Source organism: Lycium ferocissimum, chromosome 1 (genome assembly GCF_029784015.1).
Source record: "Lycium ferocissimum isolate CSIRO_LF1 chromosome 1, AGI_CSIRO_Lferr_CH_V1, whole genome shotgun sequence".
NCBI classification, from domain to species: domain Eukaryota; kingdom Viridiplantae; phylum Streptophyta; class Magnoliopsida; order Solanales; family Solanaceae; genus Lycium; species Lycium ferocissimum.
In genome coordinates this window covers 36,356,692-36,370,881 of record NC_081342.1, presented here as the reverse complement: position 1 = coordinate 36,370,881, position 14,190 = coordinate 36,356,692, and the positions used below count along the sequence as shown (strand labels likewise).

The 14,190-nt window shown below is 44.0% G+C and overlaps 1 protein-coding gene across 1 annotated transcript in view; it reads right to left on the bottom strand.

Moving 5' to 3' along the window:
• Positions 1-1,675: 1,675 nt before the first annotated feature.
• The window catches only part of LOC132064241 (uncharacterized), a 15,717-nt gene continuing 3,202 nt past the window's right edge, over positions 1,676-14,190 (bottom strand). Inside the window, exons 2-4 of the mRNA XM_059457157.1 lie at positions 3,120-3,186; positions 1,989-2,285; positions 1,676-1,765 (exon numbers count right to left, since the gene is read on the bottom strand). Coding sequence (XP_059313140.1) covers positions 1,676-1,765; positions 1,989-2,285; positions 3,120-3,186 — 454 coding nt within the window. The remainder of the gene's footprint in view (positions 1,766-1,988; positions 2,286-3,119; positions 3,187-14,190) is intronic.

The following is a 14,190-nucleotide window of genomic DNA, read 5'->3' as shown; positions in this document are numbered from 1 at the left end:
TACTTAGCTTAGTTTTTATCCTGAATGGGTTTTACCGAAATTTTTTTTAATGAGGCAATAGACAAAAAGCCTATTATGATTAAATCAAGTACGTAGACTCCAGACGGAAGAGCCCCAATGTCCAACGCCCAAACCCTCACCTTTCTCATTTGAGCACTAGAGGGGGATGGGGTAAGAGCATTCTTGAGTAGAGGTAACTATCCTAAATCACCAATGTAGTATCGCCACTACTCAACAGTGGGACTGCCAAAGTGCCCAGAAGATGGCCCAGCCATTTTAAGTTTTTTTTCTTTTACTTACTGTAAAAACTTGTAGCCCCACGAGAGTTTATGTATCGATAGGGCCAAGAGCCCTTTTTTTCAAATGGAATGCACATCCCACTCGTCACGTTTTGTCAGTTGGTATTGCAAACTAGTCTCCGAATCCCAAATTTTCCACCTCGAAGACATGACACGGCCTTCGTGCCCAAGAGCGTGAAGGTTCCACGAATCTTGTGCCACTAAAATGACATTGAGACGTCTTCCTCATCAACACCGACTATAAAGGGCCCTCTTTTATTATGAATCAGACTTCTGGATTCTATCATAAGATACGCGACCAGAAGTAACATGTTCGGGTTGGGTAGGCTACTTGAAACTTACAAATATCTTCAAAATGATAGTCGCAAATCCTAAACACATGTGTCCGAAAAATAAAGAACATAGTTCAGAAAGGGAATCAAAGCATAAGGATCCCTACAACTAAATCTCTCCTTTAAGAATAGGCTAATAACATGCCCAATCACAACATACCAACATAATAAATAGTTTGCAAGCGAAGCCGCTCTTACAAAATGTACAGAACCGTTGAAGATCAAATTAAATCAGCAATAGACTAATGTCAAAATAAATGCAATGACTTTGTTCATTCAGTACCCGGTCATACACTAAACTAGGTCATTTATAGCTCACCAAAAAATAGGGGAGGGGGGGAGGGGGTGGGAGGAGACCGCTAAAAATAAAATAAGATCTAACACCGAGAGATAGCAGAGTGAGGGGAGACAAAGGCTTTGCCGCTTCGGAGAGCAAAGAGAGGGGTTTCTCAGCATTAAGCCTCGCAAGAACACCTGGATCGGAAGCTTGAATTATCATTTGATCCATAGGAGTCGGAGGGACAGAAGTTTGCTTGTCTGCTTCCTTATAGCCATTAGCGAACCAAACCTCCTCAGAAGGAATACCTCGTCACTTGAAGAGATTGTGGCATTCTTGGAGGGAGGTTGGGCATGCAGATTCTCAAAGAAGTTTCCTCTAAGTCACGAGCTCTGGCAATTTGGACATTAATATCTTCTAAGTTAGCCTTTGCCTCTTCGAGAGGCCTCCTCCACGTGTGATAAATAGCATGAGATTTCTCCAGTACGAATAACTTTTTTTGATCTCGGAGTTGGTCTTAAAGCTCTATGATTTTCAGCCATCTTTTCCATTCTTCGCTTGCAGGATCCCATTGGACTCAGACAACTTGGTAATTCATCTGAGCCTGCTCTAAGTTCTTGTCCAGATAATGGCGAAGCCACCTTCCTGACTTATTATTCCCCTCCTATGCTGTGGCATTTTCCTTAGTTTTGGCAGGCAGGCCAGTTTCAAAAACCCAAAATTTCTTCTCTAGAGCAGACTCCCTTTGCAAAACTTCGCAAAAAGCCTTAATATTCCGACGACTTTTCCTGCAAAGAAATAAGCTTAGCGTGAAGATGGGCAGCCTCTTGGCAATGAGCTTTCCTCTTCTTCATGGTCTGCGCAAGTTGGGCCTCAAAATTTTCTACCTAGACCAACTCAACTTCCAAAGTGAGAGGCGCTCTCGCAACCGGTCACATTCGACCTACATGGCCCTTTTCTCCTCAAGGGTGCATTGAAAACTCTCAATCCTCAGTAAGTGAACCTGATAATGATTCGATGAATAAGTGCATAAAAAATAGGGGGAAAGCAATCGTAAAGGAAGGGTAAATGGTGAAATACCTGGGCAGTAGCATGTGCACCCCTTTGAGAAGGCATTCGAAGAACACTGCATCTATCTTGCTTTGATCCTTCTCGGTGGCCAGAAAGGACAACCTCCCATCGGGAAGCAAGATTACGGACCAGAGTAAGGTAGGTACCTACCAACTTGCTATCACTGTAAGATTGATGGGCCTCGGGGGTAGAACCTTGCCTTTGATTTTCTAACCAGACAAACTGTGGATTGGCAGTTGAGGGACAGGCATGGCAAAGAGTGTCAACATCGACCCGAGCCTCGGTTTCATCCTCAGCCTCGTCACTCTATAGGTTGACCATTAATGAGGGGGCTATAGATTTAAGAGTACTGGAACCCTCCTCGCCATCACCGAAACAATCTTTCTTCACACTTTTCTCATAGGCCTGAGAACCAGAAACAAGTCTAGCCACCCTGACCATGGCCACCTGCTCGTGGGTCCTCTTGTGTAGAGCTACACCCTGTTAAATTTGTTGAGCAGCTATGCCCGGGTCGTTAGACATCTTGGCAATAGAGTGGACTAAGGAACCCTAAAGCAAACCTATAAAGGAAAAGCAGGAATGGAGTAAAAGGTCAAAAATCAAAATCAACAATAGCAGATGCACAAATACAAGTAAAGGCCACAATTTGCTGTGATTCTTGTCTTCCAATGGTTAGCTGTAAAAATTTTTTTTGATAACCTGAACAGGGCCAAAATAGTCCATAATCTTGTGGACTCATTGGGACAAAGCCTCAAGTTGGGGGGCCTCCAAAGAACAGCTAAGGAGGAAAGACATATAAGGGTCAGGAAGGGGAAATAGATGGAAGGTAAAAAAAAACAACTGAAATAAAAAGGGGACAAAAGAACTTATGATTTAAATTCCATGACTCTAGGATCAGAGCCTCCAGTTGCTGGACGATATCGGGAGTAGCCACAATATTGAACCTTTTCGTCTAGCTGCGGTTGTTATTCCACACTGGAAGTAATGGCGTGCTGGCCACGCTTGCTTAAATTTATCACGCGTCCCCAGAAAAGTTTTGGGGCATAAATGCAAATTATATGGGGCGAGAGTAAAATGTTCCTGTACATGGAGTGATAAGTATTGAATACATGTAACAGTCCTCCGTACGTCCGGACTAACCTGGGCTAAGCAAACCATGTACTTCCGGCAGAAATTCAGTATGACCGAATCAATATTCCGGTTGAGTCTAAAAGAGAAAGGATAGGTATAAACAATTTAATAATCCGGTCTGTTGGAGGTTATGTTCTCATTGCTCCTCAATATCAGTACCTTTATTTCTTCCCAACCGTAATCCTTCTTGAAGATGAGAAGGTTTGCCTTTCGATAGATAAAGAATACTTCTCACAGCCCTATCCTGACTGCTATCAGATTTGGTGGATGGTAGGGGACCTGGAGGTCTTTGTCATAAGACCACTCCACGGAATGAACGTCCTGGCTAAGGGCCCAATGGCCTCAGCTCTTACGACTTTCTTTTTCTTATTCACAGCCCCCTCACTGAAAGGAGAACAACTGCTAGTAGCAGTCTACGATGGAGTGGGAGCATTAGAATCGCTGGGAGAAGAGGAATTAGTTAGAACGGCAGCATTGCTGGCTGGAGATGAATCAGAAGACATACTTTGCGGTGGAAAGAGTAGAGAGAGACAGTGTTAATAACAAAGAGCAAATTCGAGGATTTAAATGATAGATGGAATTCTTTTGGTACAAATACAAAAGGAAGGCAAAGAGAGTTTATAGGTGAGGACCTTTGAAAAGGTACGATTTATCATTACCTCAACATCTTTTGCCCGAGGATGCCCTAGTTAGGAGATGATACGTGGACGAGCTTATTAGACGAGGTGAGGCAGGTGAGCAGAGCATTAAATCCAAAAGATAACATGTGATCAATATAAAAACAATGTAGGCACATGTGTAAGATGCAAAGGTCATTGATAGGTGCATAAGTTAATCTTCGACTTCCCGGGCTGGTGAGACGAGGACTCGCAAAAGTGGAGGACTATCTGTATTGAGGAGATCCGGACGGACATGTGTGTTGTCATAAAAGAATTCCACTAGAGGAGGGAGAAGTATGGGTTCGAAATGGAGCGAATGGAGGGAGCAATTACAACGGGCACATTCGAGTCTGGCCGCTCTTCACAACTGGCTTCCACTCTCACCAACCTCCATCCCATCTCTCATTCTCGACCTGTATATCACTGTGTGACTGAACGTTGGCATTGTTGGCACGTCACATAGATTGCACTTGAAGTTGAAAAGTATAGGGTTTGTGTATAAATATACATTCTGGGTGATGGAAGCCCCATCTTATCTCTTACTCTTGTAACCTTAGAAACTTTTATTCTCTCAAGCTTGGAATATACTGGTTCATTCTTGACACTTTCACTAACTCTTTGCTCCATTATATTTTTGCTATTTTCTTACACTATCATCTACTCTCACCGAGTTCATAACGAGCATTAGAAAGAGTTTGTGATCGAATAGAATCCACTTTTCTTTAATCCCATTTCCTAAGAAATTTAATTTATTATCCTAAAATCACTTTTTAGCAATAAATAAAATTGTTCCAAGTTTATGCATTTCATACGGCCCACTTATTTGGCTCAAATCAATTTTTCAATCTTCAAAACATACTAAGTCCAACAAACACCCCTTAGAGGACTAATGGTTGAGACTTCAGAGTTTTAACAGTGTTGAGTAGCTGCTGGCTCAATAATTATGATCTATACATTGAAGGTTTGATGATTTGGCAAACAATGTACCTAAGACAATCAACTAAAGAAATAAGGAGGAAATCATTTGAAGAAACAAATATCCAATCAGAGCTACAAATGACTTAGTGAAGCAGTCGCAACATTCAATAAAGAACTGGCGAAAGAATTGGTCCTTACGCAACTAGAGACTCAGGCAATTCCATGATCCACTTAGAGGAGACGGAATATTGACTGATTCCTATTCATTGAAGAGAAGATTTTTAGTTATGGTAATATTCTACAATATACCATAAGTTGAATAATATGGAAATTAGCATTCAAGTAGGACAAGGAAGTCGACAAACATACAAGAAAAGAATTGAAGATCCAAGTTTTACAAGGTTTGAATTCCGGGTACAATTAGTGAAACCAAAATATTCAAGGATTCAAGAATCAAAGGTGGAGACCAACTACTATATATACACAACATGAAGCAGCACTGGAATTCAACCACAAATCCAACATTACTACAACCATCCAACGAGAGACAAGTGTGAGCACAGTCAACAACTTGTTCTCAGAAAGAGCCAACTGATCAACGAAGAATCCCGAGCTTTATGAAGATTTATCCGTCTAGTTCTTTTATTGTTATAGTTAGGTGCTGATTGTGGTTCCACTTATTTGCCTTTACAATTATTTGTGATAAGTGTTCTTTGGTAAATTGTTTCTAGGATTATAGACGGACTGTTCAAGGATCAAATCCCTTAAGTTTGATAAGGAAGTTGTAAATCTATTATCACTCCAGATTATAGTGAAGATGTTGGTAAATCCTAGAGGAAGATAGCTCGTCATTTTTTAATCACTTGAGCAAGGAGTTTTCCATGTGAAAATCCTGTGTGTAATTGATTTTATTATTTTTCTACAAATTCCTTATTAAGTAAACTGCTTCAAGAATCTGATTCTTGTAGTGCATAGGATTAGCCCGATCCCATCAAACTGTATAATAAATAAGTAAATAAACAAGCATTAAATACAAGTATGAGTTTTAAATTTTGGACAAAAAGGTTCGTTGTAAGCTAAACATACTTTTTCTATCCTCCTAAAAAAAGAAACTATCGGTGGCTAACAACCCCTCGCAGTCACTGGACCTTTACGACCTACTCGCATGCAACCTAATATCTCTATTTTCCTCCAGTCATATTACTCATGTTCAATTGTACATGATACTGCTATCGAAAAAGGGACAAATATACCCCTGTACTATGAGACAAGGTTTAAATATACCTCTCGTTATACTTTGAGTTCAAATATACCCCTGCCGTTATACTATTGGATCAAATATACCCCCCCCCCCCCATTAAGTTTGTCCAGGGATCCAATTCTACGTGCCATTGACATTTGATGAGGTGGATGTCACATGGCATGCCACCTCAGCGCCCCTAACCCATATTACTGCTACGCTCTATGTGTTCTTCCACCACTAAAATTTCATTCTCCTCCACCAATATTGCCACCATTACAGCCACATCCAATCCACAACTCTTTATCCAATTCCCTACATAGCTTAAATTATGAAACTAAGCTTGAATTATGAAACTAATTACTTTGTTTCTTATAGGTCTTGCTCTGTAAAGGTCAACTAGTCATTAGCTTTTCCTGCTTACCTCAATGATGGTTATTTTAGATCTTTTTTCTTCAAAAAAATGGCTCAACTAAGGTTTTGGTGTTTGGGTGATCAATTTCCGGGGCTATATTTGATGGTGGTAGAGTGACATTTTCCTTCCAAGAGCTTGTAATGTGTGCGACACAGGAGACTTCAAACTACTGTTCTTAGCAGTATTTGCCAACCTTTCCTCTTTTGACTTTTAATGTTTGCTTTTACGAGGATCACTCAATGCGATTTTAGTGGTTTGGTCAATAGTGCCCGTCTTCCATTCATGTATGTTTTACTTTTCAGGGAAGAATTATTTCAACATATTTGTTCTCAGCTCATATTGGAGTACTCTTACAATAACAACAACATACCCAGTGAGTCTCACAATGTGGGGTCTGGGGAGGGTAGATTGTACACAGACCTTAACCCTACCTTAGGTAGGGAGGCTGTTTCCAGAAGACTCTCAGCTCAAGAAAAAGCAGAGGAAAGGTTAGATAGGGGTAAACAATTCGAAGCAATTATGAAAATGAAAACAATGAAAGTGAATAAACCATGATAAACCATTCTGTGCAAATAGATACTCGCTGAAATCAAGGGACAAAAAACTAAAGATCAATGCAACTACTTGTAAGAAAAGATAAACGCGACTACCTACTAGCCTTCTACCCTGATCTGAGTCCTCCATACCCTCCTATCTAAGGTCATGTCCTCAGTAAGCTAAAGATGCACCATGTCTTGTCTAATCACCTCTCCCCAATACTTCGTCGGCCTACCTCTACCTCTTCTGAAACCGTCCATAGCCAGCCGCTCGCACCTCCGCACTGGGGCATTTGTGTCTCTCCGCATCATATGCCCAAACCATCTTAGCCTGGCTTCCCGCAACTTATCCTCGCGAGGCTACTCCTACCTTATCTCGGATAACTTCATTCCTAATCCTATCGCTCCTAGTGTTCCCACACATCCATTGCAGCATTCTCATTTCCACCACTTTCATTTTCTGAATGTGAGACTTCTTGACTGGCCAATACTCTACCCCATACAACATAGTCGGCCTAACCATCACTTTGTAGAACTTGCCTGTGGCACCTTCTTATCGCACAACACTCCGGAGGCAAGCTTCTATTTCATCCACCATGCACCAATACGGTGTGTGACGTCATCATCAATCTCCCCATTTTCTTGTATAATAGACCTAAGATACTTGAAACTATCTATCTTCCGTATGACCTGGGTGCCAAGCTTCACTTCCGCGTCGGCCCTCGTACAACATATCGGCGAACTTACACTCCAAGTACTCTGTCTTGGTCCTACTCAGCTTGAACCGTTTAGACTCTAGAGATTGTCTCCAAACCTCCATCTTAGCGTTAACTCCACTGCGAGTCTCGTCAATCAGGACTATCTCATCCGCGAATAACATATACCATGGCACCTCACTTTGAATTTGCCACCACGTCAATCCATCCATCACCAAAGAAAATAAAAATAGGCTAAGAGGGCGATCCCTCGTGCAACCCCATCATAACTAGGAAGTGCTGCGAGGTCTCCTCCCATGATCACTTAACACTGGTCTTGGCCCCGTCATACATGTCCTTGATCGCCCTAATGTACACCACAGGTACACCTCTAGCCTCCAAGCATCTCCATAGTACCTCTCGGCACTTTGTTTTATGCCTTTTCTAGGTCGATGAACACCATGTGTAAGTCCCTATTTCTCTCCCTATACTGCTTCACCAGTCTCCGTACAAGATGAATAGCTTCTGTAGTAGAGCGCCACAGCATGAATCCCAACTGGTTCTCTAAAATAGACACGTCTCTCCGCACCCTCATCTCCACCACTATTTCCCACACTTTCATAGTGTGGCTTAGCAGCTTGATCCCTCTGTAGTTGTTGCAACTTTGAATGTCGCCCTTGTTCTTGTACAATGGAATCATTGTACTGCATCGCCATTCTTCGGGCATCTTAGTCGTCGTAAAGATGACATTAAATAACTGAGTCAACCACTCCAGACCTGCCCTGCCTGCAGTCTTCCTAAATTCCCCAGGTATCTCGTCGGGCCCGGTTGCTCTTCCCGTACTCATCCTACGAACAACACCCTTAACTTCCTCAATCTTTATACTCCTACAATATCCAAAACCACGACATCTCTCAGAGTACTCTAAATCTCCCAACACCATGTCTCTTTCCCCTTCTTCGTTCAAGAGTTTGTGGAAGTATGACGACCATCTCTGTCTAATGGGAGCGTCCTCCACCAGTATCCTGCCATCCTCATCCTTGATGCACTTCACGATCCAAGTTACGCGCCTCCTCTCCCCTCGCACAGGCTAGTCGGTACAAGCTTCTTATCCCCCGCCTTTGTCCTCTAGTTACGCATACGGGCGTTCCGTGCTGCTATTTTTATCGCTGTAATCGCAACTTTGCCGCCTTCCTCGCCATTGTAATAACCCATCCAGTTGTTATTTAATATTTTGTGAAACCATTCCCAATTTAAGTCTAGGGTCGTATTTAATGGGCTTCATAATATGATTTAAGGGTTAGGAGTAGGAAAAATCAATTTCAGAGGGGTTTAGAAAATGCCGGGCCAGAAATTAAAAGGCGGACCACTATAGCGGTCAGTGGACCACCGTAGCGGCACCGCTATAGAGGCCTAAAGACCGCCGCAGCGTCACCGCCATAGTGGCCTGAGGATCGCCGCAGCGGACCACGCGGAATGAGTGACCCAAAAATGAGTACTTAGTCTATTTTCTCTGCTTTTCCAACATAAGACTCTTAAGGGGGCAGGCTCCACAGGGTTCCTCGCTGAAAGAAAAACCATGTCCCCCAAGAAAAAGAAAAACCCTTCCAATCCCCTTTTCCACCTTTCCCTACGAAAGATACTCGCTCATGGATTCGGATGGAGGTTAACAAGACAAGCAATTCTTGAAGAATCATATATCTGCTCGCCAAAGAGGTAGGTTATGATTTACTCTAGTTAGACTTTGATTAGCTAATCGTATATACGTTGGAGTTGATGGGGGAATGCATGCTAGGTCTTCGGATACCGGAGTTTGGAGAGACATACTTGTAATATAATTTAAAATAGTGTATCGTCAAGACTATGGTAATAAGAATTCAGAGTAAAAGGAAGTGATGTGGTCCCTACGGAGATGCCTTGCAATTACCTAATGCTACCCTAGGAGAGGGGAGGGGGGAAGAAGTAAATTCCGTGTGTATATCTTATTGTCGATCATTCATATAGTCATTTTCTTGAAACTAGGAGGGCGTATAAATTGAATTATATGAAGTTGTTTGCATTGCGCCCATCAAGGAATTATTTGTCAGCTAATTTTGTGCATTACAACTGTCGTGTTCTGGTGGAAACACAGATAAATAGGCAAGGCGTGAGTGTCGTATTGTGTTATCCGGCCTTGTGGCCGCGGGATCGAGCATTTAGATTACGTATGTGTATACGAATTTTTTTGGCCCGCGTCCGAGGTTCTTTCCGGAGCGGAGGTTATGCTCGGGTCCGAGGAGTATTCTGGAACGAGTGGTACATGGACACCATGGGTCCCCTGCAGGTCATGGCTACTAAGCAAAGACATCAGATAGCGTGTATGTACAGTGTATCGGGTCTTGCATCCCATTTTCATTGCATTGCATTCGCATAATTTATGTTCTGTATGTGTGTATTTCTGTCGTTGACATTGTCCATTAAACTGTGTGTGTGTGTGGAGAGCCTGGTGGGGGAGAGGTTACACAAGGTAAGTGTAGTGTTGGTCGTAGTTACTGATTTATTTCCCTAGATACACCGTAACATAGTAGTGAGGTGAATAGGTGGACTCTTTAAACAATAGGTGTAAAAGTATAGTACACGACGAATGTGAAACACGAGAGTTACTAGGTGGGAATTTAGTAGAATACCCCGTGGTTGGGGGGAATAAAAGAATCGAGCTTCGGGAGTAAAGAAGTAAGGGGGCGGAAATGGTAATGGTCTTTATTTAGAATCTGGAGGTTCATTAACTTATCTGCTTAATCTATTAACTTTATATTGTATTGCGTGAACTAATCTTAGTCGACCTATGATGCTTACCAATACGTGTGGTGTACTAATACTACTCTTGCTACGCCCTTTTGGGGTGTAGATGTGTTGCAGGTTTTAGCTGAAGTTTCGTCGCATGGGTCTATCGGATATTCTCCTTCAGCTTCGTCTATCCCATTCCCGGCGGAGGCTGTGTCATTTATCTTGTCTTCTTTTATTGTAGGAGCTCTTGTACTGGCCTAGAATAGATCCCGGGGTTTTATTTCGGATTTATTTGTATTGAAACAAGTCTGTAATAAATGTTTACGTTTAATTTATAATTTTTAAGGGTGATTGTCACATGCTTTTAAGTGTTGGGTTTATATTGGTCAGGATTCGCCTACTAGCTTGTCATATGGTAGGTGCCTGCACGACCCGTAGGTTGGGTCGAGACAGTTGGTATCAGAGCCCTAGGTTACCAGTCTCACGAGTACAAGAGCAAATGTCTAGTAGAGTCTTACGGAATGGTACGATGACGTCCGTACCCATCCGCAAGAAGCTATAGGACATCTAGAAGTTTCCCTTCGTTCATTCCTTCGTGCTACCCCAGTACGTCGTCCCCTAGTTGGATCCAATTGGTATCTGGTCGATTTCAATTGGTATCTTGACGGGAAAATTGGTATCTGTCGATTCCAATTGGTGTTCCTCTAATTCGATCCAAGGAAGACCTTCTATAAGGAGGTGTGTAATTAATTGTGTGACCAAATAAAAGTTCTATAGTAAGGTGGCGTGATAGACTGGGTGGTTATTCTGGGACCATTAGCGAAGTTAATAGCGTATTCCTATTTACATGCTAAGCGATTAAGTAAATACCTACGCGATTCGAGGGCGGCTGCGAAAAACAAAAAAGTTTCGATCAACGCGCGCCCGCCGGCCCCGCGCGCGGTATGGGGACCGCTACAGCGGGATCGTTATAGCGGGATTGCTATAGCGAAAAAAGGACCGCTACAGCGGCCCTTTGATTTCTGTCTGGACCGCTATAGCGGCGTTCCTACCGCCATAGCGGTACCGCTGCAGCGGTCGAGTGACTGCCACAGCGGTACCCCCTGACCAGTAGCCTCCCCTTCCATCCCCTGTTCTTCCAAATTTTGTAGTCCATCCACAAACCAAGAATAAATCAATCTCCAAAAGCAGACACATGCATAAAAATATCCGCCCAACAAGGGCAATTGTCTTATGAGCACCCTTAAACCGGGGCACCCGCGTCAAACCGACCAAAACAAAGATTATCCAAACAAATCAAAACCTAACCAAAGGGAAATTGTCTAAACATCCAAGCCCGACACGGGCAAATATAAACCAAAGCGAGATAAAAAGGGGGGGGGGAGGAGAAATCTGTAAGCCATTCCATGGCTAGTCGCCTCATCGCCATCATCCGAGCCCCTCCTCTTCCTTTTGCCCCTGACCTGTGACCCCTTGACCTTCCATGGGTTAAAAGCAACATCGCACTCCACAATGCGGTCCCCGAGCTCCGTAGGCACCCCGACATTACGGCAGAGATAGGTAATCAGGGAGGGAAACATCAAGCTCGGGCCGGCTTTGGCCATAAAACTTCGCCACTCCTCAATAACCTGCATACCCACGTTCACGAGTACACCATCCAGAATGCAAGCCACCACAAGGGACCGCGGGTAAGTGACATCAGTAGTATTGCTCGAGGGGCGAACCCGCTGGGCAACGAGGTTTAGCCACCTCCGGGCCTTAGTAGTAAAGTACAAGCTCTTAATAGCCAATCGCGAGACAACCCAAGTAACCTTCTTTCTCTTTGATTCTCGTACCAATATCCGTACCAGCCACGGTCCGTTACCGTCAACATCATTGGCCCGAAACTCATCCTGTGGTGGGTTGGACAGCCCATGAACGGCATTGATGGCCTCGGCGCTCACCGTCACTGCAACTTCCCGAATAGTAATGCTGAGGTGCGGGCGATCCGATCCACGGTCGGAAAGCATAGCATAAAACTCCCCACAACCCAGGTTTTCGATTGACATCACCGGGCTCCTCAGCTAACTGGGCCCAACCAATATGGTGTAAGGTCAGGTAAAATCCCGGGGCCATTTCTTCAACCCGATCCATGACAAGAGCTCTCTCATGAAGCAGGCCCTTGGTCTGCTGCTCCATAAAACGCCGCTTACAAGCGTTATTGGGAAAACGAATATATTCAGGAGGAGCCGGGGGTTATTGTCCCCCTTGTTGTTGAAATTGTTGTTGATCCGCCATGTTTGGGTGAGGAAGTTAACCTGCAAGGTGAAAAGCGGAGTTAGAATAGTGCAACGTAGAGAATTTACGGGGATAGTCCATACATGACATAGGAGAAAAAGCCCAAATTTGATTCTTCTGAAAACGGCTCACTTGCGGTGGTGGGGGCGGCGGCTAGCGAGCGGGCGCGCACTATAGCGGTAAGTGGGCCGCTACAGCGGCTAAGGCGTCACCATAGCGGTGCCTCGTCATTGTAGTGGGCTCGCTATAGCGGGCAGGTCACAGCTATAGTGGCCCGTTCCAGACTCCTGGACCGCTCCCGACGCCCCTCGCGGCCCCGGTACCGGCGCGCGGCGATAGAAGGACCGCCGCAGCAGTCCATCGCTTTAGTCCGTGAATCCTTTGCCCCACCCTTGTTCAAAACCCAAAATTTTCACCATAATTTTCCCGTGTAGTAGAGGATCAACTAGTAAGACAGCATGCATGATCTTTACAAACGCGTTCCACCCGATTTTCAACTAACTGATTGCAAAATTTTGAACAAGAACACCGACAAATTGCGCCAAGAAGCGAGACCCCCACCCGACACAAAAGACTGGCCACGATCAACAAATCTACTGTATAAAGTGTTGCCAATGCATTATGAACGTAAATTAACCCTTCATGATCCAAGAAACTACCCGCCCCAAGAGCCAGAACCCTTTTTTTTTCTTTTTCTAGAAAGCTAAATTTCCCTTCCTAGACTAGCAAGTGAAGCATGAGATTTTCAAAAGAAAAAGCTATATACAAGTTATAGGATAGTAAAGGAGAGCATTTACCTTGAAATAGAGGAAGATCTTGTCACACCCCAATTTCCGATAGGGTGTGATGGGCACCCGACCCTTACCTAGGGCCGAGCGAACCCGCAGACTCTCATACTCATAACCATGCTTGGGCCCTTGCAAGACATAACATACACACGTAATTAAAATTTTTCAGAAAAACAAACATCTACTCTCGTTTTTTCAAACCAAATAAAATACGCAATATAAGGCATAACGGTCCCGGCTTATATGACGCTTGCCAAACACATCGGTAACATAATACACTCTGAAACCCGGCATGACCGGCTCCAAAAGGGGGGCATATCTACCTCGACTCTCCGCCAAAATCTCTATCATAACCGAACACCCAAAAGCTCGACTCGGCGCAAATCGGGGAAATGGACTGGAAAACCAAGGAACCCCATCCAAAATCATCCGGGGTACTGCGTGGCTGGCCGACCCCCAAAAAGGGGTCGGTGGGAAAAATGCGAGCATGTAAAGAAATCTCCGAGGGCTCTGTGGAAACGGGAAATCGTAATAACCATATTTAAATACTTACATCACACACAAATCATCATACTCACCCAACGCTGTTTTTTGGAATGACGTCCGATGTGGGGTCTGCCTTCATCGGTGATCAAACTCGTCTCGGAGAACAAACTTCCACTATACATATCAAATCGGTCCAGGGCCGGGGCAACGTGGTCGCCCCTCGCGCCCGGGCCCCGCTCCCCGGGAAAATTTCAAATCTCCATCCCCGAACACAAAACTCATCACAACACTCCAAGCCAT